We start from the raw sequence: 4179 nt of genomic DNA, 5'->3' as shown, positions 1-4179 counted from the left end.
CACCCAGGGGCTAGTGAGCATCTAGGTCTATATATGCTTAGTAAATATCTGCTCCCAGAAACATCTACTGCTTGATAATCATAACAAATGGTTAACAACACTTGCCATGTGCCAGAGACTCTTATTCTTAATCTTCACAGCAATCCTGAAGGTAATTGCTATGTTTGGCCCCATTTTGCAGGTGAAGAGACTGAGCAGCTCTGGAACTTGCCAGAGTCTGACTCAAGTTGTGGGATTGCCGAGCTTATTCTCTTCCACTGGTGAACAGGTCCACAGGGAGCAGCTTATGAAGGTGGGCGGGGGTGGGGGGTGAAAACACTGGGAAAGAGGCAGAGGTTTATCGTTCACTCCTTTGCCAGGTGCCCTTCCTTATTTGCCTGACAGGTAAACTCCTACCTACACTTCTTGCCCCAGTTCAAAGGCCACCAACTCTAGGAAGCCTGCCTTCCTTCACGTTGCAGTTAGTTGCACTTGCCCTGTGTTTCATGTGTTGTCTTCCCCACTGGGAGGTTCCACACTGGAACAGGAGCTGGAGTTCCTTGAGTACAGGGCTGGGTCCTACTGAAGGGGCATCCGCTGAGCGGGCTCAGCAAACTCATACGGGTGAGCTGAGCCTGTGCCACCCAGGCCAGAGGCGCCCCCACCCCGTAGGTTTTTCCTCCTCCTCTTCTGCTCCCTTCTCTTTGCTTTCCTTCTTCCTCCGCACTTGTCTCCTCCCTCCCCGCCCTGTGGTCCACCCGGTCCTAATCTTCGTTCTTCTCCCGCCCTCTTTCTCCCGCTTCTTGCGCCGCCCAGGGTCCGGAAGCTGCAGTTCCCCAAGAGGCCTACAGAGGGAGCTGCTGCGCCACCTGCGGGGCCGTACGGCTGCGGCGCGCGCTTCCTGTGAGGTCAGGTGGGAGGAAGCGGCCTGGAAGCCGCGGGGAGTGGACGCCGTCGCCCGTAGGTGAGTGTCTGGGCCCTGGGCGCGGGGGAACGAGGGCGCATCCCTCCCCTACCCCGGGCCTGGTCTCGGAGTCGGGCTCCGCGGCCCGGGCAGCGGCCTGTCCCACCGCGGCAGCAAGCCCACCCCATCCCCGTTCCCCGCCCCCATCCCCCCTTAGTGTCAGGTGGAGGGAGGGCCCGCCGCACCCTCAGCCCACCCAGCGAGGCGGGGTAACAAAGCACAAAAGGACTGCGGAGGACCCTTTAGACACGCTTGGCCTTCTGCAAGGGCCAGCAGGCTTCAAAATGGGGACCCGCCAGCCCAGGCCACGGGCGTGAGAACAAGGGCTCTTAATCTCTTTTGGCGTGTGCGTCACGAGTGCTTTTGAGAATTTAGACGAAAACTGGCTCATCTTCTGAGAAAAATGATGGCCTTTACCCAGATTCGGGAGAGGCGTGGAAAGGCCCCCATCTCCAGCCCGTGGACCCCCTTGTGGTCTGTGAGTGGGGCCTCAGCAGCATCCCTCATCCCATATTTCGGGAAGGCTGGCCGTGCCCACCTGGTGTTACCTGAGAGGTGAGGGACAAGTGAGAGTATGCCCTCTGCAGGAAAGTAGCTCTCCCCGATCTCCTGCGGGGAGAAGGCCTGAGTCCTTAGCGTCTCCCTGGACCATTTTTTAACGGAAGGGAAATGGAGACACTGGGGATCCTGGTGTCCTGGACTCCCTACTAGGGCCAGAGTTCCTGGCTTCATGCTCTTTCTCTGCTGCCCACGGATGAATGGTCCCGGGTGAGTGAAGTAAGCCCCTCTGGGTCCCCAGCTGTATCTGCCCTGGAGGAGTGTTGGGAGGTGTAAGTGAGATGAGCCTGGGTGGACTTTCCACAGGGCCTGGGCCCCAGCAAGGGTTGTCATCCCTATTGCTGGAGGTGGTGGTTAATAATAAAACTTCCTTCTCCAAGAATCTTTTTGATAGTTTTCCTAGTGGACTCAAAGCCTGAACGATTTTTGTTCGGCAAACAACTTGTATTTATTTCTCTCCTTTTTATTAGTTAGGCACACTGCCTACTCAGCATGGGTCACCAGCGTGAGCACCCAGAATTCCAGTTTCTCCCACTGAAAGCAAGCGTCTCTTTAACTTTGGTAAATTTTTTCCTTCAGGTGTTTCGAGTTCTGGGGAAAGGTGCAGCCCAGCTGGAAGCCACAGCTCCTGGAAGGATGGTTCGGATCTTGGCCAGTGGGGACATTGTGCAGGACGATGACCCTCGTGTGAGGAGCACTACCCAGCCACGCAGCAGCACCCCTCGACAGGTAGTCGCCCCGCCCCTGTGGAGGGGAGCAGCTGGCCTCCCGTCCTCTGTACCAGTTACTCCTTAGCTCCCAGAAGCTCCCTTTCTGGTGATTAACCTTCTCTAGGCCGAAGTCCTCTTTGCAGAGAGCCAGGCTGAGCAGCATGGGGGTTTAAGACTTGGGGAAAACCCCAATAGATTTGTTGCCCAGCCCCCTGTCTCCCCAGCTCTCCTTCCTCCAGGCAGCCTTCCCAGACTTTAAACCCAAGAGCTCTCTCTCCCTTAACCTGGTCAGCAACCCCCACTGGAGCCAGCATCTTTTAGAGTCTGTTGGATGAGAGGGAAGTCGGAGAGTAAGTGGAGAAGAGGAACCCACGGCCACACAATGATGAGTTTAAAGGAAGGAGTGAGGAGTGTTAAAAATGCCTGCTCAGATGCTGTGCCCTGGGTGTAGTCCCACCCTCCTTGCCCCCTTCCTTTTCTCTGTCCCCGGGCAGCTTCTCCCTGACGTGACATAGGGAACCTGGACTGGCATTTTCTGTGCTCTGAGAGCTTGCGACTCAGTGGTTGGGATCCCCATGGGTGGCATGTGAGGATTGCTGAGAAAGGAGGGCATGGCCCTGGGTGGCCGTAGGGGAGAGCAGGGCCCCACCCAGAGGGTTCCCTCCTGCCTCTGGTGCCTCAACTCCAGCGAAACTCTCTCTGGATTCATTCGTCTCTCTCTGTCTTCACCTTCCAGAGCTTTCTCAATAGGGGCCATGGCGCCCCGCTGGGGGGTCCCGGCCCTCGCCAGCAGCAGGCGGGCGCCAGGCTGGGTGCCGCTCAGTCCCCCTTCAGTGACCTCAACCGGCAGCTGTTGAACATGGGCTTCCCCCAGTGGCATCTGGGCAACCATGCCGTGGAGCCGGTGACCTCCATCCTGCTCGTCTTCCTGCTCATGCTGCTTGGTGTGCGTGGACTCCTGCTGGTGGGCCTCGTCTACCTGGTGTCCCACCTGAGCCAGCGGTGACCTCCGGGGGCTGCTGGAGCAGGTGTGTGGGAGAGGGAGCTGCTGGGCCTCGGTGTGAGAGCGGGCACCTGGGGAGGAGCTTCACTGGTGCCTTGAACGTGTGCTCAGAGAGCATGTTTCCATGTTGTGTTAAGCATGAGGCAGAGGGAGCCTCTAGTCCAACGTTCCCAAAGGATCAGGTGATACCCTCATTCCCTGGAGATGCATTTCGGTCGTATCAGGCATTAAGCACAAAGTCAGAGCGAGAAAGGGATTCCCTTTCCAATTCTCACCCAACCCTTTTATGGCACGAAGAAGGTCTCTGCTGTGTGCCAATATGTTCTTGTGCGTGTGGAACACGGGCTGACTTCCCTGTTACTAGGGAGCAGGCCTTGAGCTTAGGGCAGGTGGGAAACGTTTCCAGACTTTTATAGCTCTGTTTTGTTTTAATGGTATAGTTTTATTGGCTACCTTTTATTTACGACAGGTGGTACTGGTATTCTCCTTATTGTGGTGGCGTTTTCAATAAAGAAATTTAAGTAAAAGTGAGTCCATGTAAAGACATTCGTAAATAATTATACAACTGCATGTAGATCTGGAAGACATGGTGAAAGTGGTTTGGGATTGGGGACCAGGTAGAAGGGGGCATTTGACCTTGGAGGGTGGTTTCTAACCTCTTCCTGATGGGCTCTGAGAGCAGGGGCAGGGGGCCAGGTGAAGCCTGTACTTGGGCCCCTTGACCGATGCCTGGATAACTCTGGCTTACTCTGAGATGTTGGCCTTGTCCGGGGTGGTGTGGGAGAGATTCTCTGACCAGAAGGGCCAATGAGGCTGTGGGGTCAGCACAGCCAGGGTGCTGGCCTCCCTTCCCAGGGTCTCTGACCAGAGGCTGCTCAACCTCGCTTAGTCTCCTGAGGCTCTCATAGCCTCTAACCTCGGCACACTCTCCTTAGAAAGCAGGGGTCTTGGCGCTGACTACTCGG

At 56.4% G+C, this 4179-nt stretch overlaps 1 protein-coding gene across 1 annotated transcript; it reads left to right on the top strand.

Moving 5' to 3' along the window:
- The first annotated feature begins 2083 nt into the window (after positions 1 to 2083).
- Positions 2084 to 3745, top strand: FAM241B (family with sequence similarity 241 member B). Its single transcript, XM_065894900.1, has 2 exons — positions 2084 to 2230; positions 2948 to 3745. Exons 1-2 carry the CDS (start codon positions 2138 to 2140, stop codon positions 3215 to 3217), a joined length of 363 nt encoding a protein of 120 aa, XP_065750972.1. The 5' UTR covers positions 2084 to 2137; the 3' UTR covers positions 3218 to 3745.
- Positions 3746 to 4179: the final 434 nt, after the last annotated feature.

The sequence above is a fragment of the Phocoena phocoena genome, chromosome 16, assembly GCF_963924675.1.
Source record: "Phocoena phocoena chromosome 16, mPhoPho1.1, whole genome shotgun sequence".
NCBI lineage: Eukaryota > Metazoa > Chordata > Mammalia > Artiodactyla > Phocoenidae > Phocoena > Phocoena phocoena.
Note: the sequence above shows the minus strand (reverse complement) of the source record. Positions and strands in the feature narration are given on the sequence as shown.